At 50.7% G+C, this 22,404-nt stretch overlaps 1 protein-coding gene across 4 annotated transcripts in view; it reads left to right on the forward strand.

The window, feature by feature from the left end:
- Positions 1-22,404, forward strand: part of PNPLA7 (patatin like phospholipase domain containing 7) — a 111,543-nt gene that overhangs the window by 72,602 nt on the left and 16,537 nt on the right. For all 4 annotated transcript variants that reach the window (XM_015423102.1, XM_015423103.1, XM_015423104.1 and 1 more), the window contains exons 22-26: positions 560-623; positions 1,700-1,868; positions 7,299-7,481; positions 9,750-9,868; positions 15,459-15,615. In XM_015423102.1, coding sequence (XP_015278588.1) covers positions 560-623; positions 1,700-1,868; positions 7,299-7,481; positions 9,750-9,868; positions 15,459-15,615 — 692 coding nt within the window. The remainder of the gene's footprint in view (positions 1-559; positions 624-1,699; positions 1,869-7,298; positions 7,482-9,749; positions 9,869-15,458; positions 15,616-22,404) is intronic.

Consider the following 22,404-nt stretch of genomic DNA (forward strand, 5'->3'; position numbering starts at 1 on the left):
TTGTTAGCTGTTTTGTCACAAGGGTTCGTTGAACATACGAAGCTGCTAGGTATTGTTTACTCTGGTGGGTATCATCCCAGCCCATCTATCTGAAATTACTTAACTGGAAGTACCAGGAATGTAATTTTGCACTTTAACCATGCAAAACATGTCCTCTGCCATTGAGTTGCGAACCCTCTCTAAGCACATATGAACAGACATGCTGGGAGATGATCCTGTGAGATGGAACTTCTCTCTGACTGCCAGTGGTTGCCTGAGGTATTCTTTTTCAGCCCTGCTGCCTGCAGTCCAAGCACTGTATCTGGCATTGTCAGCACACAAAGTGTGTGCCCCGCCACTGAGCTACAGTAGTGAAACCTCCTTGCAGTCACATTCTGTGCCAAGGTACCACTGTGCAAGCTGAAATTCTCATGGTCTTACTCTGTTGTCATCAATGTGTCCTAGCCACTTTGGATTTGTCTGCAAGGTATCTTGGGGTATCCAGTTCCAGACTTCTTGAAGTAAGAGGAGAGAAAATGCATATCCTGCTTAATGGGTTACCAATTATCTGTCCTCCTAGGTCCTGCGCTTCTGCTTACCAGTGATAACATCAAGCAGCAGCTTGGCTCTGCAGCACTGGACAGGTAACCAGTCCCTGTTGTCCATGGAACATGTTGTCATCTGTTCTAAACTTCTGCCCCACTGTTTCGTCAAGAAGCTCAGAGCATCCTATATTGGGTGACATAAGAGCTGAGGGTGGGATGGAATGACAGGAGTGCTCTAGCGCGTACAGTTATGGACATGGGCTGGTCAGAATGTGGATTCCTGCTTGGGTGAAGCCCTCTCGGATTAAGCAACTTTGCAGGATTGTTGTGTGGTTTAAGTAGGATGTGCTTCTCCCCCACAAGCACACACTACTCTGAGCTTCTCGGAAGAAGATTGGGATGCAAAGTGAGCTAAATTAAAGATAATGCAGCCATTATAGGTTTATGATTCGCCAATCAAGAGGGGAAAATTGGACATATTTTAAGCTGCCATTAAGCTGAGCAAAAAACGTAATTTCCCAGCAGCTCATTTTTTTACTTGTCAAGTCCTTGCCTATCAGGCAGCTGTCAGGTTAATTAGCCCTGCTTTTTTAACAAGTGGATGTTTTGCCTCGTTTTCAGAAGTTGTCATGAAATGTCTGATTAGTGGCTGGCAGCCGCACATCCTGCGTGTCTGATGTGGGGCTCTTCATTAACAAAAAACAGAAAAACAAACAGCCAGTGAACCCCAGGGGGTGCCCTCTGTTGGAGGGGTGAGCTGTGCACAGTTAAGTGTGGGGGAGCATCCTCAGATTGAGAGTGAGACTTTGGGGTCACCATCCTTCAAGGAGTCTCCCGGCATGGTGATGCTCTTATGTGGCTCCCATTTGTTTCAGAAGAAAGACCTCCTGATGCACTGCGTACTTTGTCCTTCAGCCCATGTAGCTTTCTTCCTCTGCCTGCTTTGATCTTGAGTTTCGAAAAGCCAAAGCAGATATTAACCCCACTGTTGAAAATGGAAACTGCCTCTCCAATCTCTCCCCTGCCCCACACATCACACCCAATCGAAGTTATCTTGTGTCCTGATATCATGGACCCCACTGAAGACCGATCCTTATACTGTGGAAAGCCCCTCACTCTTTGCTTTTGTATCATTTCTGTTCCCTGCCCCCCCCCCACACCTTTTCCTAACTCAGTATCCACGAATACCGCCTATCCAGCTGGCTGGGGCAACAGGAGGACATGCATCGCATTGTGCTCTACCAGTCCGACAGCACCCTCACACCATGGACCCAGCGCTGCATCCGGCAGGCTGACTGCATTTTGATTGTGGGCCTGGGTGAGCAAGAGCCCACCGTCGGAGAGGTAGGCTATTTCAGAATGAGTGTGTGTGTGTGTGTGAAGACACCTGGTCTTTGGTGCCTCAGGAGGGGCGTATCTTTGTTGGAGTTTCTTTTTGGCTTGAGGTGAACCATCTTCAGGGCCAACCCTAGGAATAATAAAGAGAAGCCTCTGGACTTGTGCATTCTTTTACCACTGAGTAACTGAGGAAGTGGGCTTGCACATGAAAGCTCATACCTTGAATAAAACTTTGTTGGTCTTAAAGGTGCCACTGGACTCAAACTTTGTTCTACTGAGTAACTGTAACTCACATACGCATGCACCAATTAAGAAGCTGGGATTTCCAAATACCTCTGTAAGCAGAAAGCTCGTCATGAGAAATTTAGGTACCAATTACCATTCTTGTTGGTAGTTCGTTATCTTTAGGAGGCTGTACAAGCCTATAACCCCTCTTAATTTGTTTTGAATGTAGCAAGTTTCTGGTCCCTACTGGTTAAAGTGCACACAAATGAGCAGCTTCAGTTCAAAGAGATTAGGGTAGAGTGGCACTTGGAAGCCCTATTGCAGAGCCTCGTGACTCCCTTGTTGCCTCCTCCAGTGCTCTGTTGGTTTCACTGTCAATCAAAACCCTTCCCGCAAATTTTACTATTTCTATAAGTCTCTTAATTTCCAGAGTCCTTTATGTTCTTGGTTACACTTGCCCTTTCAACATAGCTTCCTATTTTCCCCTCCCTTATTAAAGATGAGGCTGAGAAGGACTTGCCCATTTGAATCCCAAGATTAAAAAGCATTCTCATATTTTGCAAACTTGTAGTTTGTCTAATGTCGGCTGTAGAGAATGTATCAAAATTTCAGTGTTCCTGTATTTGGTCACACACGGCGTGAAATTGGACTGGGACGATTGAAAAGACACAAAGATAGAGCAGCTTTCAGTTTTGTAGGCTGCTGCTTGCGATGGCCATCCCTCTGCAGTCAAGAAACTTTGTGCTTGCCAAGCTTACCAGCTCTTGTGCTGTAGCCGGTGCTCCAGATTAAACTGCAAGCACAGGATTTTCTGGAGTGGGAAGTGGGCCACATAAGCTGCTTTGTGTTTGGATTTGGAGGTCTGATGTTACCAAAGTAACATGACATTAAAGAGGGAGGGGGAGGAGCCGTGGCCCAGTGGCAGAGCTCTTGCTTTGCATGCAGAATGTTCCATGTTCTTGCCACCTCTGGTTAAAAGGACCGGGTAGCAGAGAAAGAGAGACCTCGGACTGAGATCCTGGAGAGCCACTGCCAGTCAGAGAATACTAGACAAATGGTCTGATTGAGTATATGGTCAATTCACCGTGCTTCCTTGCCTTGCCTTCTGTTGTGACTCTGACAGAGCATGGAGGAACTGGCTCATGACCCAGTCCTTGGGGTAGCCGACATAACCTGTACTTTGCTGTGTGTGCATATAGTGAAGCATACGCCTGTGCATTACGGTATGATGCAGCTATCTGACCGTGGGAATACACACAGCATAGAGTGACAAGCGGACCCATCAGTGGCTCAGCATAGTTTGATGGGAAAGGGGGGAATTGCAAGGTATCGTTATCCCAGTGGTTGTTACATATGTTTGTTTATCGAATTTCTACCCCACCCTCCCAGCCGAAGCTGGCTCAAGGCAGCTTACATAGAAACAGATAGGTTACATTAAAACCTAAGTTACAATTAGAACAATTCTAAAACCATAATAAAGTGCCAGTGGTCATTGTCGTTCGTTGATGGTGGCAGCCATTATTCAGTATTCTCAACTCACAATCATCTCGCAGTGTTCATTTGATTGTCCGTGCAGTGCTTGATGTCCTTTAGGCTGTGGGCTGTTTCCGGGACCCAGGGGCCTCTCACATTCAGCCATTCATTGTTCATTATTGGTGGTGGCGGCAGCTCCCAAAAGCCTGGCGGAAGAGCTCCATTTTACAGGCCCTGCAGGACTGTAAAAGGTCCCGCAGGGCCCTGATCTCCTCCAGGAGCTTGTTCCACCAGGATGTGGCCGCTACCAAGAAAGCCCTGATCCTGGTTATCGACAGCCTAGCCTCCTTAAGACCCAGGAGGGCCAATCGATTCTGAGCCCCTGACCGCAGGGGACATGTGGTATGTGCAGTCCCTCAGGTATGTAGGTCCCTGACCATATAGGGCTTTAAAGGTAAGAACCAGCACCTTGAAATGAATCTGGTATGCTATCAGCAGCCAGTGCAGTGCCTTTAGCACAGGCTCTATGAGCTCCCGTCTAGAGAGCCCCATAAGTAGCCTTGCCGCGGCATTTTGCACCAGCTGCAGCTTCCGGATTTGAGACAAGGGCAGCCCCATGTAGAGAGAATTACAGTAGTCCAATCTCAAGGTGACCGTTGCATGGATCACTGTTACCAGGTCATTGCGTTCAAGGAAGAAAACCAACTGCCTGATCTGCCGAAGATGGTAAAAGGCTGATTTGGCAGTGGCTGCTACCTCCATAGTTGAGGCATCCAGGAGCACTCCCAAACGCCTAAACTCCAGCGCTGGCACCAGTGGTGCCCCATTGAAGGTCGGGAGCAGGATCCCTAACCAGGACCTCAGTCTTCATTTCAGTTTCAGTTGGCTCAGCCTAAGCCAACCAGTCACGGCTTGTAGCAGCTGGTCCAGATCTTCCGGTTTGGAGTCAGACTGACCACCCAACAGCAGATAGAGCTGGGTGTCATCCATGTACTGGTGACAACCCAGCCCATGCCTCTGGGCAATCTGGGCAAGGGGACGCATATAGATGTTAAAAAGCATTGGGACAGCGCCCCGCCCCTTGAGGCACACCGCAATCCAGTGGGTTCCTCCGGGATAGCCGTTCCCCTAGTATCACCCTTTGTCCCTGATCTTGGAGAAAGGAGACAAGCCACTGTAAGGTCAGCCCCTGAATTCCATCGTCAGCGAGGCGGTGGGTCAGTAGCTGATGGTCGACCATGTTGAATGCTGCCAACAGGTCCAACAACAACAGCACTTCCAATCTGCCTCGATCCAGATGCCTCCAGAGGTCATCCGTGAGGGCGACCAGCAATGCTCCCTCTAAGCTGTGGAGTCCTGTGAGCAAAAATCTTGCTTTGTGAGCTACTGGCATTAAAGTTTTGAGCCGGTGATTTGACTACTGCATCGATAAGTTTGTTCTGGAGCCATCCTTCCCGAGCTAAGACAAAAATGTGTGAGCCGGAGGCTAAAAAACTGTGATCTAGCTCACGCTAACTCAGAGGGAACACGGGCGACCAGTGCTGTCTCCATCCCATGGCCTGGGCGAAAGCCGGGCTGGAAGGGGTCTAAAATGGAAGTGTCATCTAAGAATCCCTGTAATTGAACCACTACTGCCCTCTCTATTATCTTGCCCAAATAGGGCAAGTTGGAGACTGGTGCCTGACAATGAATCACAACTCTCACAGGCAGCCTGTATCCAACCATGCAGTTCCAGAAATTTAAAGAGGGGCAGTGAGTTCCATCGGTTCGCCCTCCTGTTGTAACCTAGAGGAACTCCCTGACAAATTTTCCTGAGGCTAATAGGTTCTCAGAAACTGTAATAGTCAGATATGTGGCAGTCTAATAAGTTTAGATGTAGGTACCATTTCAAAGAGTTTGAGAACCACAACAGTACAGTAACAATGGTGTTAAAACCAACAAGAAGGTCACGAGGAAATGAGCATGCTTTGGAGAACATCAAAAACTCTTTGTAAGGGCCCTGACCTGGATAGCCCATGCAAACATGATCTCATCAGATCCTGGAAGCTAAGCTGGGCTGACTCTGGCAAGTACTTGGAAGAGAGACCTCCAAGGAATACCAGGGCTGGGATGAAGAGGCAGGCAATACTAAGCCACCTCTCTGAAACATCCAAGCCCCACTAGGGGTCGTCAGAAGTCAACCATGACTTCCAGGCATGTACACACACACACACACACACACACACACACAATAACAAAAAAAACCACACACAAAAAAACACCCCCTCTTTGTAAGGCTGGGTAGTAACTAAAAGGGGAGCAGGGGTAATTGTAGGAGGTGACAAGGGAAATATTTCAGTTTAGCCCGTTAATCCCCCACATCTGACCACAAAAGCAGTTCAGCATCAGTGAACCGCAGCGAGTCAGTTGTCACGCCATAACAGTGGATTAATGTCCTGAGTTTTAATTTAAAATACTAAAAAGATCAGAGGTCACTTAAATTTTTAAGTGCCTCCTTACCTCCCCAGATTGGCGCTGATGAAGTCTGCTGTGAGGGAGACCCCTTTCCACCCAGGAGGTCTGAGGCCAGAATACTTTGCACCTTCACACCCACCTCACACCCCTGCCCCCGGCAGCTCATTAGATCTTTGCTGCCCGAGCAGTAGCCTTTGGCTCCCTCTGATGAAGTGCTTTAGAATCATATGTGGGGCTGGTCTTCCCCTTGGCATGATGCAAAAGTTCCACTTTGCAGTATATCAATTTAATTAGGTTAGACTATGCTTGGTGAAAAAAGGTTACTCTGCAGGCTGCAAGGATGGGGAAGAAAGGGCTGCTCTCCCTTTGGAGAACGTGAAAGCCCACAATTATTCAGCTCTGTCTCTGGCACTAGTTGGAACTCAGGTTGCCAGCTCCCGGTTGGGAAATGCCTGGCGATTTGGGGACAGAGCCTGGGAGGGTGGGGCTTGGGGAGGGCCAACCTCTGTGGGGTGTAATGCCATAGAGTCCACCTTCCAGAGACACCATTTTCTCCAGGGGAACTGATCTCTGTGGTTTAGAGATAAGTTGTGATTCTGGCGTATTTCCAGGCCTCACCTTGAGGTTAACAACCCAAATTGGAACGTGCAGACTTTCCTTTGGGAGGCAAGATTCTATATTTGCACAGGCCAAGAAACAAGCCTCAGAATTTTACAGAGTGAAGATTCAGGGGATGCCAGCTCCTGAGGGTCTCATCAGCCAGCTGGAGGACGGGTTCTTGTACGAGCGCCCTGTGTCCATCACTTGGAGCACCTTGGCCCCTCAGGTCATGGCCAGGCAAATTCAGCCCCCTGTCCCAAACGTATCGTGCATGGGTTTTTTTAGACTTTGATCTCTATGTTTCTACTTAAAGCCGTTGCTTTGAAAATACTTTGAAAAGGGCTGTGTGTCATCTGTGTTGGGGGGGGGGGGATTGAACATTGGATTTCCACAGCCCAGATTGTGCAACAGGATAATCGAAAATCTGCAGCCCACGTACATTAATGCAAATTAAGCTCATTTGCATAGATATGACTGAGCTGTGAACAGGGAAGTTCCTGGTTCCAGTCTCCCCTTGACCATGGACTCTCTTTGGATATTTTTGTACTGTGAATTTTATTAGGGTTTTTATAAAGTTTGTGCTAATTATTTTTACATGCTGTGACACGTTATCAAAGGGTGGTGGTACAGTAGTGTACAAATCCAGTTAAATTGAAAAAGTAACACTTTGCTTTCCTCCCTTAGCTGGAGAGGATGCTGGAGAACACAGCTGTCCGAGCCCAGAAACAGCTGATCCTGCTCCACAGAGAGGACGGTCCCCTTCCTTCCCGAACTGTAGAATGGCTCAACATGCGGAGCTGGTGTTCAGCCCACCTTCACCTCCGCTGCCCCCGTCGCGTCTTCTCCCGGCGGAGCTTGCCAAAGCTGGTAAGAAATCTCTTAAGGGGTGAAGTGGAGGAGGTTCCGTGTTGTGACAAGAGCAACTTAATGGCAGATTTCTCAAGAGGATACTGCCCGGTCAAAGTCGGTCTTGTGGCCTGCAAGTAAGACCCAAGGTGTCATTGAGTAAGTGCCTGAGATGCAGTGCGGCTACCACTGGCATAGTTGTAGCATGGTCAGAGCTAGGGGTCTAGGGACCAGTAGGGATGGGCATTCTCAGTCTGTACCTGAGCGATGGTTTGCTCAATCCGAGGAGGCAGGGCAGAGCCGGTAGCTTTATAGGGCCACATGGAACCCAGTTGGCTGTTTGGTGTCACCTGACACTTGCTGAGCTGATGCAGCTAGGTAGATTTGTAGTTTTCTCAGCAGAATAGCCACTGTCGCCCATCACAACAGAGTACAGTCTCTGTGGGTTTTCACAGGGGATGTGCCATTTTAAGGGCTGGGTTGAAGATGTTTCCCGCAAGTGTTCCAGTCACCCCCTGGCAGTGAGGACAGCAAAAATGGTCAAATCATTCTGTGTAATTTCACAGTTTTGCCCCTCCCTTCTCTCCGTCTTCTACAGTCAGCCTCTGCCTTCTCATGGTTCCTCAACAAATGCAACAATATGAAGCTCTAGGTTGCTGTTCAGCTTCCCTGGAGCCCACGGTAGTTGCATGAGAGACTGTATTGTGCACCTGGGTTTTCTTCCTCCCCAGGTAGCTGACAAGCATGCCCTGGGGGGAATGTTGTTTTCTTCACACTTCCCCATTCTTCCCCACCTTAGGGTGGCTTTCATCTCATCACAAATGATTACACCTTTATGAGAGAACAAACCTCAACTCCCCTGTTCTATTGTCCTGTTTTCTGTGGCCTTAATTTCTCAGAAACGGTCTATCCTACAAGCTCCCTTTTGCTTCCTGGCTGGCCCATCTGACCATAACAGCTATATGATGTTTTTAATTATCAGAATGGTTTTCAAAATGCTTGCTTTGAGTTCTTATTACTGCTGGGACTTGGAGGGAGAGCAAAGAGAGGAAGGAAGTTTGGAACCAATGAGAACGGTGTGTGTAGTGACTGTGAGTGGGGGCCCCACTCCCAAATCTCACTTCTACTATGTGCTTGCTAGGTTGCCTTGGGCAAGCCAGTGTTCACTTGAGATATGGGGTTAATAATTCAAGGGAAGTGGTAGAACAGATGCTTTGCATCCAGAAGCTTCTAAGTTCAATCATTCCCTGTTAGCAAGTGTTGGGAAAGACTTCTCCTGATCAAGACCCTGCTGGTCAAATACATAATATTGAACTAGATGAACCAGTGATCCGATTTGGCAGAAGGCAGCATCAGACGTACAGATATGCTCATGCATAAACAGTTGAATTTGGCCGGGTAGGCCACAGGTCTTGACAACTTTAGAAGTTCAGTTCCAACCTAACCTACAGAGTTGTTTTAAGAATTGTTGGAAGTTACGTATGTGAAGTTTCATGCTCTCTAGAGCAAAGATGAAGTCTCATGACTAGATTTCACATGATGGGCACACGCTGGGGTAGCTGTGTGAATTATTCAACATATGTCTGGACAGTCACCAAATCACCCTAGTGAAGAGAAAATGCTAAATTGTTGACCTCTTCCTGGTTCAGAGAGAGAAAAGACAGCTGTAACTGTGTCATGGAGAAAATGAACTGGGGGGAGGGGGATCGTCTCACAGTTTCTCAAACCAAAACCCTGTAGAGCTGAGGAGTGAAAGTGGTGATCATCATGCTTTTAAGTTTAAAGAAGGGAGAGAGGCTGTCGCCCCACCTGCAGTCAGTTTTCTGGGGCAGCAGAAAGCATAAGTGGCTTTGTAAAGGAGAGGTCTGAGAGAAGCAGAGTCAGGATAGCCAAATATTTCATCACCCTATATTCAGAGAGGGTGTACCTCTGGCTACCAGACTTTAGGAGTTCAGGTGGGGTTTAGGAGTTTAGGAGACTTTAGACTTTAGGAGTTAAGGTCTTTTCATCGCGGTTTAATCTTGAATCTTCCTGAAGCATTTTTGTTTAAACAGAATGGTGGGCAAGAGGGACCCCGCTGGCTCAATACAGCACATCTGACGTTGTTCTCCTCTTCCACACAACCTGGTTGATATCTGGGCAGGATAGGCTTGGGTCCTCCTACCTTGTGTCAGAGTCTGGGCAGTAAATTCCTTATGCCCATGAGGCTTGGGGGTCCTGGTGCATTGCAATATGGCTGAAGTTGGTCCTGACCAGTCACGAAGGCGTCTCCTCCTTTCTCCTCCACAGAAAGAAATGTATGAGCGTGTGTTTCAGAAGCCTCCAGAAAGACATTCTGACTTCTCCCGACTGGCTCGCATCTTGACTGGGAATGCAGTCGCTCTAGTGCTTGGAGGAGGTGGTGCACGGTAAGACCAGCCACATCCTTAGGCATACATTTACAGTTTGGGCATATCTGATGCTACCCAAATCTTAAATTGACACAAAGAAAGTCTACAAAGGTTAGAGGGGAGGTAGAGAGCAACAGCTGAAGAATCCATTTTCATTCCATGTGCTTAGGCTTCGCTTCAGTAAGGAAGGAGTGCTAAGGGGTCGTGCCCAAGGGCTTCATGGGAAAGGTAGGTTTAGAGGAGGGGCTTGAAGGAAGCAATGTGCAGATGGTATCAAACTGTGGTCTTGAGAGCCAAGCAGTTTCGGAAGGAAGGAATCATCTGAAGGTGGTGGGACTGGAGAAACGCAGGTCCCTGACAAAGATGTATCAAAACAGAAGGCCACAGAGAATCCTGACAATAACGACGTGGAGTTTTTGCAGAATCTGGTAGCAGATGGGAAGCCAGCATAAGGATTCAAGGAGGGTTGTCACGTAGGATGGTGGGAGGCAAATGGCAGGTAGAAGTGAGGGGGCCAATTCATGTGGCAATGGAAAACCAAAAGAGGAGGTTGCAGCAGTACGGGCAAGAGCTGAGCCTCAACTCTATCCCTACAACACCAAAAAGTATCCCAGCTGTGTAAAGGTAAATGTTGAGTGTCTTCAAGGCATCCAAAATCATTTCAGGCAGCTTTCCTCAAGAAGAAAGAAATTACACCAAATTCCCAACGCTTGCATTTCTGAAAAGCACTTGCTCTCTCTGCGCTCCAGCCCTCCTCCTCCTTTTCAGTCTTTTGATCATTACAGTACAGAGGTAGCATTTTGCCTTCTTAGATCCTCAGTAGCTGTTCAAGTTCAGGATCATTTAAGGGCTCTGGGTCTGTTCTAAGCGCTTGTAAATGTCACCCCTCTTTGTCCTTGGAATCATTGCATTTGAAGAGGTGTGGGGAGGAGGGGTGGAGAGAAGAGTGGCCGCGTACAGCGTAATCGCAATGAACCTTGAAATTTTCTTGTCTCCTGCACTTTTGCATGGGTAATTAGTTCCCTGATGCTTGGCTGCCAGCCCCTCCATGATTGTTCCGGGGTTTGGGAGAAATGCCATAAAGTGAATTCGCCCACACTTTGTTCCAGCCCAAGGGAGTTTTAATGCCTCCCCTCCTTTTGTTAACATTCTAAATACCACACTTGCTCTCCTTTTGCTTAAAGCTGACAAGGGGAGAAAGCGAGCGGCTCCTTGGAGTCGGTGGGGGGAACTGGAGTGAGGGGGGAGCAGCCCTGAAACTCAGGGGAACTTGAGAATTACAAACTCCACGGATATGGTGATTGTCTGTCATTCCGAAAGGCCTTCCCCGGGCAGTGATTATCCTGTCTTCTAGAGGTTTTGGATCAGGCCAATGGCCCATCCAGTCCAACACTCTGTCACACAGTGGCCAAAAATACCAGGTGCCATCAGGAGGTCCAGCAATGGGGCCAGGACACTGCTGGACCTCCTGTTGGCACCTGGTGTTTCTTTCAACTTGCATGTTCTCACAACCATCCAGTGAGGCAGGTCACAGTGCTTCGTGCCTGCCGTTTCCCCACCACCACCATGTGTGCACATGTCTCCTCAGAGAACAGTGCATGACTGCAGTGTTAATTCAAACATCTATGAAGTCTTTATAACAAAGTAAAATATTCAAAGACATATTTTCAGGTGAAATTTCCCCTTACTCCCAAAAATACTAAAAAGAGAAGCAGAAGGACGGAAGAATAGAAGGCCTGTGGTACAGATAGTCAGAGAAACAGCGACAAAATGGAGCCGGGGAATTCACTCACCGCACCATAATAACTAATAGAGAAACTACTTCAACCATAATGTCTTAGCCTTCCTTAGCAGAAACACAGCTTTGTTTCACTCATTTTTCTCCCATTCATCCATTATTACCCTTTGTTGCCCCTTGTTATTGACATTTTCATTGTGTGTTCCTTGTGTGCTTTTCTTTTTCCATTTAATCTCTTTCACTTTTGTTGCTTAGGTTAAAGGTCATGTGCCCTGCAGACAACAGATAAATAGAATTTTTGTAGCTTTACAGAGCAGTAGTGTGAAAAGAAGGTCCCCGCCCCAAGGAGGGTAAATGGGGGAAGAATGTGCATTCAGTTCTGTATGCTGGGGCTTAAGTTACAGTAAGCAATGAGGGCACTATACATAGCATATAACGTTTCGTTACTAATACTATAGTAATAATAATGCATTTTAAAGATCTTAATTCAAACAGTGTAGTTTCCAATGTTCCCTCTAAGCTGTGGAGTCTTGGAAGCAAAAATGCTACTTTGTGAGCTACTGGCATTAAAGTGGTGAGCGAGCGATTGGGCTGCTGCATAAATTAGTTTGCTCTGGAGCCGTCCTTCCTGAGCGAAGGCAAAAACGTGTGAGCCGAAGGCTAAAAAACTGTGAGCTAGCTCACACTAACTCAGCTTAGAGGGAACACTGGTAGTTTCCCGTTTTTAGAAAGCAAATTGTGCAGATGGTGTCCACGGGACTTTGTATATTATTTATTTATTTCCTTTTATTTTTACTCTGCCCTGTTTTGAATTAAATTAAACTATGCCTCATAAAGAGCAGGATTTTGGGACATGTAGAAATTGTGTACATTTGTCTTAATTTCCCTTTTTTCATAATTCAGCAATTTAAAAATATTGTCCATAATTCCAGGTTTTCTAATTGTGTGCCCAAGTCCCACTCCGGACAACTGAAGATCTTTGGCCTCTGAGATTCCACCAAGCCTTGCGCACTCACTTCCAAGCACAACCATATGGGTTTTTCTTTTTGTAACCGGAAGTGGAATTTCTCAAGGAAGCTGCATTCAGTAGTTGGTACTCAATACCACGGTCTGTGCTTCCGAGGAATGACAGCCTGCACCAATGCTCCCTCTAAGCTGTGGAGACTTGTGAGCAAAAATTCTTCTTTGTGAGCTACTGGCATTGAAGTTGTGAGCGAGAGATTTGACTGCTGCATCAGTTAGTTTGCTCGGAAGCCACCCTTCCTGAGCTAAGACAAAAATGTGTGAGCCGGAGGCTAAAAAACTGTGAGCTGGCTCACACTAACTCAGCTTAGAGGGAACACTGGCCTGCACCCAGCCTTGACTGTCCCTTCCTTTATTTCAAAAGGCTCAAAACTCAAGGAGTCTACACTGTGCTGGGATTTGACATCTGTCGCTCCTGTCAAGGAAGGGTGATAAGGCTGGTATTTCCAGGGATAGGGCCTCTTCATTTTTTGAATCTGCCCGAGAATGAGTTCTTGTCTTTTGGATTATGACAGTCGCTTAGTGTTAATGGTGAGCGATTGTTTTGTGCAGGCGCTCTCCTTGAATCGTAGCCAGAGGCACATAGGCAAGCAAAGACGCTTCTGCTCAAAACCGGCATTGTGTTCCAGAAGCGGGGATACGCTAGGCATCTCAGGTAACAATTAGGCTGCAAGTGTCTTTCCTCGGGTTGTTTTCCCCCCTTTACTTCCAACCAGCCACTTCACGGTAATTATCTTTTTGCAATTTGTCATGACAGACAAGAGAACAGAACCTGTGCGTGCGGCTCTTCCTGTCTCCCCTCTATACTCCCACCCCTCCCTTCCACCTCCCCATCATCTTGACGTAAAAAATGCAACAGTTCCAACAGACACCACACTCAAATTACAGCGTTTCACATTCACAGAACTACCATGGAGGGGAGGGGGGTTCGATAGCTATCCAAGCGCACTCTGGCATAGCTCTTTTGTTCACGCAGCTATGAGAGGGGGATGAAAAGAATAGTGATGCCTGAATGCATCTTGGCCAGAGCTTCAGCTTACCAGTCAGCCTGTGAGGGCCGCAGGCACTCCCCCTGTAGTCTCCTGGCTGGAGTCCCCCTGTAGACTCCTGGCTGGAGTCTTAATTCTTCCTCAGATTAGATCCTACTCTCTTGACCAGGCAAGCCCAGAAAGTCAAGTCTCACATACATATGTGCTGACCCCTGGCTAATCCAATCCAGAGCGTTTGTACTCCCTGCTGATTGTCCAGTGGCCTGAAGAAGGTTCTGGGGAACTCCACGTTCCCAGGTAGCTCATGGAGCTGGAAGCCAGCCTCAGGTGCCGCAGTTCTTGGCTCAAGCCTCAGAGTCCTTGGTGTGAGCCAAGGGAAAGGAGAAGTGACAGGAAGCCATGCCACGTGGAAGGAAAGTGAGCCAGGAAATAGGATTGCCCTTCAGAGATGGTGAAGGGGAGGTTTAATTCCCCAGCAGGGCAGAAAGGGATTAGGCCCCTGAGAGGCTCAGTTGCCATTGAACCCAGACAATATTGTCTGCAGGGGGAGGGAGGTGGCTTTTTCCTCATCCTCGTAGAATGCTACGGACACGCAGATATTGTTGCTGGCCTGTGGTAGCCAAGGTAGGTTTGGATAGAAATCTTTGCATGGGTTTGTGTGTGTGACTGGTTCCACGAGAAAAGGGTGTGTTGTGTGAGCATGGGTTGATATGGTAACATTTCAGGCCTTCCTTTGTTTGGGGGTTTTTCCTTTCAAGTTGTAGCCAACTTAGGGGTGACCCTTAGGGTTTTCAAAGCAAGAGACAGTCAGAGGTCTGCCTCCCCATAGCAACCCTGGACTTCCTTGGTGGTCTCCCATCCAAGTCCCAACTAGAGTTGACCCAGCTGAGCTTCTGGGATCTGAGGAGATCAGGCTAGCCTGGGCCACCCAGGTCAGGCAGGGCCTTTCATGGTAGTGCTAGAAAAGGGGGAGGGAGATGCAGAAGGAGGAACAGAAGAGAACAAAAGAAGAACGGAGGCTTGGTCAACTTTCAGTTGGGACAGGAGCCTTCTCAATCTCAGCTGTGGAAACTCCACACTTGTCTTCCCTAAGGGGGCCATCAACAGATTCCTGTTGCTGCTGAGACTGAAGTTGAGGGAATTTTAGAAAGAGAGAGTCCGGGCTTGGCAAGAAGCAAGCTGGATTTCTGGTGCTTTGTCTCAAGGCTTGAGTGAATCCAGGACAACACAAGACTGGGTCACAGTTCAACTCTCTCGATGACTTTCAGGGCAAGGGCACAGGAGAGGATAGCAAAGCAGAGCCGGAGTTTGTGCAGTGTCCTTTTTCTCTCACCACTCACTGGCAGCAGCCAAGACTCTGTGGATGCCGCAGGAGTAAAGGCACAAGCCACAGGACAAGCCATTGGCTGCAGAATCCAGCATCCCGTGAATCTCAGTTCTCATTTTTTAAAGCAAGTTTCTATACCCTGTAAGTGTAAAGATGTGCTTGGAAATTTGTGTGCGATGCTTGCTGAAATCCCAGACGCCGGAGGAGTTGTTACATCCTATTTCCAGTGACCATGTAAGCTGGACTTCCATGCCCCAGGTATTGCTTCTTGTAATGCGGCAGCAGGACAATAAATTATGCACACAAAAACCCTGTACAAATATACTCTGTTTGCATAATATATACCAGCTACAGAACTGACCTTTATTTTGGTGCAAATCTGCTGGAATGTGGCACTTTCTCTCCTGACTACAGAGGAGCTTGTGCTGCTTTTGATGGCTGCAGTTTGGATTTTTTCTTCTTCTATCAACCGTGACTTTTCCTCCGGTACGCTTTTCATTTCCCCCCTTCTCCCCTCTCACACTGCCCTAGGGGATGTTCCCAAGTGGGCGTCATCAGGGCCCTGAACGAAACCGGCATCCCAGTCGACATGATTGGCGGCACCTCCATCGGGGCCTTCATGGGTGCCCTGTACGCCGAAGAGCGCAGCTACACCCAAATGAGGATCAAAGCCAGGCAGTGGGCGATGGTAAGGGGATTCCCGTGTCAGCGCGAGAGGTCTAAAGGAGCCAGTTCGGTTCAGGGGATGGTTGAGCTTCTGTGCTTGCTTCCTCAGTCGGAAGGGATGTCACCAGAGCGTTCAACCCCGCTTCGCACGTTCCCAGGTCTCTTAAGCAAGGGAGAGCTACTGAGGCCTGAAATGAGCTTCCGTTTCACCGCACAGAGTAGGCTTCGGTCAGGCCTGGGGTGGCGGAGGGACGGCTCCCCGAGGGAGCCTTTCCTTACTCCTCACTCGGCAGGCCAGCTGTCCCGCTGTGCATCAACTGGAAACCTTGTGTTTCCGTGATAGCATCTGTTTGCCAAACCTCCCGCAGCAGAACGGTCGTTCCCCAGGGCTGTTTGCACTGGCAGACTCCAGCAACATCACGATATTTTGTTCAAGGCAGTCAACATGCCGCTACTGCTGCTGGCTTCCAATGGGGTGCTGTTAGCTTTGATTCTTTTTTCTCTCTTTTTTTAAAGTTATGGCAAAATGACTAGGGAAACTCTTAGGGGACCGGCTCGCAGGCAGTACGCCAATACAGCATTTGGCAATGGACACAGATTTCAGTACCTTGAGAACGTCAGCTGCCAGTCTCTGTGTTTGAAGTAAACATTTTTTATTTATAAAGGCAGGCAGAGGAGATGTGCTGTTGGTGTCTGTGGCACTTTACGGGAGACAGGCTCCTTTCCTCAGGAGCTTAAGCTTTGGTTTGGTTGGGGATGAAGAGGCTAGCATTGCAGAAAATACAGGCCTTGCCTGAAGGCATCTGGGAAGCCAAAGCAGTGGGGGCAGGGTTCCACTGGGATTCCCATGATCTATGGGATGGAGCTTCAAAGCTCTGCATAGCTCTCCCCTCACAGTGGGCTTCAGCCTGTGGCTCTAGTGCCAAATGTGGTGCAGTATAGAACCAAATACAGCTCTTTAAAAAAGAAAATGCAATCTTTAAGGTATATTGGAGGGGCAGGTGAGGAGCTAGAATACCTACTCAGTGATGGGAATGGCAGGCAAAGATTTTTGGGGGACTAAAGAGCTTCTGAGAGACACTTTGCACTACAGAAAGTTGCCAGTTACACAAGTGCAAACCATGTACAGATTTATGCCAGTGCGCTAAAACAATTGCACAGGGTGTTTCTGTGTATATTGATGTCTTCTTGTGAGATCTCACTTGTGTCATTTCCTAGTGAAGGACATACAACTGCTAGTGTTTGGGCTGCAGAAACTTTACATCTCATCATATCAATTATTGGTAATGTTAAATAGTTTCACTTATGGCCCTGACCTGGATAGCCCAGGCAAGCCCGATCTCGTCAGATCTCGGAAACTAAGCAGGGCCAACCCTGGCTAGTATTTGGGTGGGAGACCTCCAAATAATACCAGGGCCAGGAGGCAGAGACAGGCTATTAATCCACTTCTCTGAATGTCTTCCATGCCCCAGTAAGAGTCACCAGAGGTCACCATGACTTCCAGGCATAGGCACTCACACTCACACACATGCAAAAGAACAAAAAAAAAATGGTTTCACTTATGCCAGTAGGCTTTCTTCTGCTGGCTCTTTGTTGATCTTTTGCTCTCAATTGTATGTACTTGGGCTCTTAAAATGTAAAAGTTGGTAGTCCTCTGGCTTAGCAGAACCACCTATGCAATATGTGCAGATCTGCAGTTTTCCTTGCATTTTGAGGCTGTGAATTTGGCTTGTTTGGTAGCACTGTAAGAAGAGGAATCTCTTGCAATATGGAAGTGAAAAGTACTCAGAAACGTGGAGTGATTTCAGCAAGAGTACTTTATTTAAGCAGGAACAAGACAAGGAACGCCAGCTCGCAGGCTGGCTTATATGTGCTGTAAAACCCACCACCAAAACACACCCCCTACTCCCTACTGGCTATTTACAGAAGCCGAGAGTCCCATAGGCTCTCGGCAGCGGACCTGGCCCTCTGATAGGTGCGGGCTAGGATCCGCGGGGCTATTGTTCTCAAGGAACGAAGCTTCAGGCTTTTGCACGACCGCATGGCCCAACAGTCGTGCACGTGGTTGAGGCGAGTACATTACACCCCTCCCCCCATAGTCCGGACTAACCACATACATAGTCCTGGAGGTACGCGGGAGGCACCCGGGTGTTGGTGGAATGACGTGGCTCCGGTGCAGGCGGGGTGGAGGCCGCCGCGGGTCTGGCCGGTGAATTTGGTGCTGGCGCGGCTGGGTGTGGCGGAGACGGAGGTCCAGGAGCTGGGTCGGCGGAGACCCGCTCGGAAGCCGGTGTCTGGGGCACTGGGGCCGACGTCTCGTCGGTGTCCGGGAACTCCAGGTCCTCTGGGTCGTTCGGGAGTACCCGCCGCCGTAGTTGGTCTATGTGGCGGTGGAGCAGTTGGCCGTCCTCGCAGGAGACCTCGTACGACTGAGGTCCTCTTATGCGTACCACTCGTGCCGGAATCCAGGCCGGGCCTTTGGAGTAGTTGCGGGCGTAGACCGGGTCTTCCGGGAAGAAGCCTCGCGCGGCTTAGGGTGCTTCCGTGGCGGGTTCTTCCTCGGGAGCCCGGTCCGGGTGAAGGCGATCCAGCCGTGAGGTCAGGCGGCGTCCCATTAGTAGTTTGGCCGGGCTGTGCCCTGTCCCTGTGTGGGGTGTAGTGCGCTGGCCAAACAGGAACGCTGCCAACTTGTAGTCCCAGTCTTTGCTCTCTATCCGGCGCAGCGTGCCTTTGGTGGTGCGCACCATGCGCTCCGCCTGCCCGTTGGTAGCCGGGTGGTTTGGCCCTGGAACGGACCCGCAAAGTCCAGATGTAGCCGGGACCAAGGTTTGTGGGATGACTCCCAGGCTCGGGCTGGAGCCCGCGGGGGCTCGGGTCGAGAGGACTGGCACGGCTGGCATTTCTTCACCTGGTCCTCGATGTCCCGATCCAGGCCTGGCCACCACACATAGCTCCTGGCCAACGCTTTCATACGCACCACTCCGGGGTGTGCCTCATGCAGTGCCGCCAGCTCCCGTTCCCGGAGTGGGGTGGGGATCACCACTCTCCCTCCCCACATTACACAACCTTTGTGTGTTGACAGTTCATCTTTGCGGGAGGCGTAAGCGGTGAACTCTGGCCCCGCAGCGGCCACTGGCCACCCCCTTCTCACCCAGTCCAGGACGCGGCAGAGGATTGGATCCCAGTTGGTGTGACGGGCCACTTCACGCACGTGGACCGGCTGGTCGGGCAGGGTTTCCAGAAGCGTGATCAGGTGGGCCGGCGCCGGGTCAGGGCCTGTCTCTGGCAGAAGGAGGCAGCTCAAGGCATCAGCGTGCCCCATCGCTTTCCCGGGGCGGTGGAGGAGTGCGCAGTTGTAGCCCGCCAGGAAGACGGACCACCTGATAACTCTCGGCGAGGTCATCTGGGGGGTCTGACGGTCCGGGGCGAGCAGACGAAGGAGTGGCTTGTGGTCCGTTAAGACCGTGAAGGGCCGGCCGTAGAGGTAGTGGTGAAATTTTTTCACCCCGACCACTATCGCAAGCGCCTCCTTATCTATTTGAGCGTAGTTGCGCTCAGCTGCCGACAAGGTACGGGAGTAGTAGGCCACTGGGACCTCCCGCCCGTCCGGCAGCTTGTGCCCCAGGACCGCCCCGACTCCGTAAGGAGAGGCGTCACAGGCAATACCACCAGCAGATCCTCATTGAAGTGGGCCAGGACCGAGTTGGAGATGAGGAGGTCCTTGACCGCTTGGAATGCCGCGGCCTGGGCCGGCCCCCAGACCCACGTGGCGCCCTTGTCCAAAAGCCGATGGAGGGGTTCCGCTACAGCAGCTTTGAGGGAAAGAAAAGAGTGATAAAAATTTAATAGGCCTAAGAAGGCCTGTAGTTCGGTCTTTGATGTGGGGGCTGGGGCGTTCGAGATCGCCCTGGTCTTCTCCGCCGTGGGGTGGATTCCCTGGGCGTCCACCGCGAACTCCACCTTGGGGACCCTGAGGAGGCATTTTTCGCGCTTCACCTTCAGCCCGACCTGGTCGAAACGTTGGAGCACTGTCCGGAGACGGTCGGCGAAGGACGGGGCGTCGGGGGCGGCGATGAGCACGTCGTCTAAAAACGGCTGCACTCCCGGAATACCTTTTAAGAGAGCGTCCATGAATGATTGGAAAATCCCCGGGGCCACGGAAACCCTGAACTGGAGCCTGTGAACTCGGAAAGCCCCCTTATGCGTGACAATAGTTTGGGCCTCTGCGGTGGCGGCGTCCACCGGCAGTTGCTGGTAGGCCTGTGCCAAGTCCAGTTTGCTGAAGATGCGGGCCCCGGCCAGTGCGGCTAGCACGTGGCTGACCACCAGTACCGGGTACGCGTGGTCTTGCAGTGCCTTGTTTAAGGTGCACTTATAGTCCGCACAGATCCGCACATCACCGTTGGGCTTGACGGGCGTGACTATAGGTGTCTCCCAGCGGGCGGACGCCACTGGTCCAGTTCTGCCTCGATCTTGGGCCTCATCGAGATGGGTGGATGCCTGGCCCTCATCCTGATGGGACGGACCGCTGGATCCAGGTCCAGGGAGATGGGTGGTCCCGTGAACCTGCCGAGGGACCCATCGAAAACCTGCGGAAACTCGTTGCAAACTTCCGCGAAGTCCACACTCTGTAACTGGTGGAGCCCCCCAATGGTTAAGCCCAGTGGCCTGAACCATGACATGCCCAGGAGGCTGGAAAGCCGGCCGCCCACCACCAGTATGTCCAGGTGCCCCTTGAAGTCCTAGAACTCCACCTTGAACTTGCCCCAGCCCCGCACCACCACTGAATTCTTATTTAAATTCTGTAATTTAAAATGTGGTTTGCGCAGAGGGGGCCCCCCCTTGGGACACACTTTCCGTAGTGTCTCCTCCGAGATTATTGTAAACTCGGAGCCGGTATCTATCTCCATGCTACAGGGGGACCCCTCTATCCGGACCGAAACGTGGACTTTGTTCCGGCCGTTGCGGGGCAGGTCACCTACCTGGGGCTGGGGCTGGTGGTCGACGGCATGCAGGTCGAGGGAGTGCAGGTCCACGGTGTGCATCGGTTCCATTTGGTGGGAGGACTTCCTGGGCTGCTGATGGCGGCTGCGGCAGACCTTTGTGATGTGGCCCTGCTTGTTGCAGGACCAGCAGACGGCGTCCCGGAAACGGCAGGTCCGGCGCTCATGCGGCTCTCCGCAGCTGGCACAAGGTGGAGCCGGGTCGTACGATTTCGTGGTTCGGGGCCCTCTCGAGTGGGGCGGTTGTGACGCTTTACGGTGGACTTGCAGTACCTCGTCCTCCTCGGAGTCGGCCGACTCCACAACGGTTTGGGTGCGATGGACCAGGTGTCCGCTGCGGCTTTGATGCGCTTTTTCGAAAACCGCCGCATCCTGTAGTGCCTTGGCCAGCGTGAGGTCGTCCTGTCTGATCAAACGCCTCCTCAGTTTTGCTTCTCGAAGGCCCACCAGGAACTGATTGAGCAGGGTGTCTTCCAGGCTGGAGAACGCACACTGTGTGGCGGCCCATCGAAGGTTTGCCAGGAACTCGGCAGCTTTCTCCTCTGGGCCTTGGACTTTAGTGAAAAAGTCCATTCGTTCCGCAAACTTCGTGGGCTTCGGAGCGAGGTGAGCGGTGAGGGTCGCGATGAGGTCATCAAAACTCTCCGCTTCCACTTCTTGGGGAGAGATTAGATCCTGCAGGAGGAGCAGGGTATCCATCCCACAAAGGCGTATGAGATGTGCCCTCTTCATACCTGCGTCGGTGACCCATAAGCACGTGAGGTAGTTCTTTAGGATCATCACCCACGTTGTCCATCGCTCAGGATGTGCCAGGTCAAAGTGAGCAATGCCCTCGTGCGAGGTCGCTGTTGAGGCGGCGGCGGCGGCCGAGGTCGATGCAGAGGATGGAGTGGAGGAGGATGAAGAGGATGGAGTGGAGGAGGTGGGGGCCAGCTCCGACATCTTTGCGCGTGCGCTTATCCGCTGTTACACTTGGCGAGGCGCGGTGCCGTTGGCGAGGCGAGCTGGCAAGGCGAGGCGAGCGGAGCTTCCCCGGTGGTGGGATGAGGCAAGGCTGGCAAGACGCGGCGAGGGCGGCGAGGCAAGTGGCAGAGCTAGGCGAGGCGAAGCGGGGAGCCGCGGGGTGAGGCGAGGAGGCGAGACGAGCGGCGGAGCTTGCCAAGACGATGCGAAGCGAGGCGCAGCTAGACGAGGAGCGTGGCGTGGCGTGGCGAGATGAGGCGCCGATGGTGAGACGAGGTCGGGGAGGCGAGCGGAGCGTGGCGCGATGCGGTTGAGCGGTGATCCATACGAGCGGCGGCTGCTGCGGTCTCGATCGGGCTTGGTGCGTGCTTGATCTCCTCCGGGTCTGTTCAGGAAAGGTATAATCCCATCCTCGTCGCCAGTGAAAAGTACTCAGAAACGTGGAGTGATTTCAGCAAGAGTACTTTATTTAAGCAGGAACAAGACAAGGAACGCCGGCTCGCAGGCCGGCTTATATGTGCTGTAAAACCCACCACCAAAACACACCCCCTACTCCCTACTGGCTATTTACAGAAGCCGAGAGTCCCATAGGCTCTCGGCAGCAGACCTGGCCCTCTGATAGGTGCGGGCTAGGATCCGCGGGGCTATTGTTCTCAAGGAACGAAGCTTCAGGCTTTTGCACGACCGCATGGCCCAATGGTCGCGCACGTGGTTGAGGCGAGTACATTACAGATGCCAAAGTTAGCTTGCTAATAAACTGGGCTGTGGGATTCTCTGCCACAAGACGTAGAGACAGCCAGGAGCTTAGATGGCTATAAAACAGGATTAAATGAATTCATGGATGA

Source organism: Gekko japonicus, unplaced genomic scaffold, assembly GCF_001447785.1.
Source record: "Gekko japonicus isolate JY-2015 unplaced genomic scaffold, Gekko_japonicus_V1.1 scaffold454, whole genome shotgun sequence".
Classification (NCBI taxonomy): Eukaryota; Metazoa; Chordata; class Lepidosauria; order Squamata; family Gekkonidae; genus Gekko; species Gekko japonicus.